This window comes from Buceros rhinoceros, unplaced genomic scaffold, assembly GCF_000710305.1.
Source record: "Buceros rhinoceros silvestris isolate BGI_N320 unplaced genomic scaffold, ASM71030v1 scaffold23005, whole genome shotgun sequence".
NCBI classification, from domain to species: Eukaryota; Metazoa; Chordata; class Aves; order Bucerotiformes; family Bucerotidae; genus Buceros; species Buceros rhinoceros.
In genome coordinates, this window is record NW_010411447.1 from 11467 (window position 1) to 11791 (window position 325).

Genomic DNA, 325 nt, shown 5'->3' on the forward strand with positions numbered 1-325 from the left:
GATGTGAAGTACCTGGAGAACCACACGCTGGCAAAGGATGCTCAGGAGAAGGCCAACGCGGCACTGCTGGAATACACCGCCTGCCACTACCCCCACTCCACGGACAAGTTACGCCAGCTGCTGCTGCGGCTGGGGGGGGGGTGGGCGAGGAGTACCTGTACCACAAGCACCTGAGCGGGGAGGTGCCCTGCAACAACCTCCTCATCGAGATGTTACACGCCAAGCGGACATGAGAGCAGCCACCAGCACAGACCCGGCAGAGCCCTGGTGCTGCCAGCAGCACGGCGGGGGCGGACGCGTCCCCGGGGACGGCGGGCCACTACAG

The 325-nt window shown here is 65.5% G+C and overlaps 1 protein-coding gene across 1 annotated transcript in view; it reads left to right on the forward strand.

The window, feature by feature from the left end:
* Nucleotides 1-233, forward strand: part of LOC104493366 (steroidogenic factor 1-like) — a 5272-nt gene extending 5039 nt beyond the window's left edge. Inside the window, 2 exon segments of the mRNA XM_010136030.1 lie at nt 1-136; nt 139-233. The exon segment at nt 1-136 is cut by the window's left edge and continues 1 nt beyond it. Coding sequence (XP_010134332.1) covers nt 1-136; nt 139-233 — 231 coding nt within the window.
* Nucleotides 234-325: the final 92 nt, after the last annotated feature.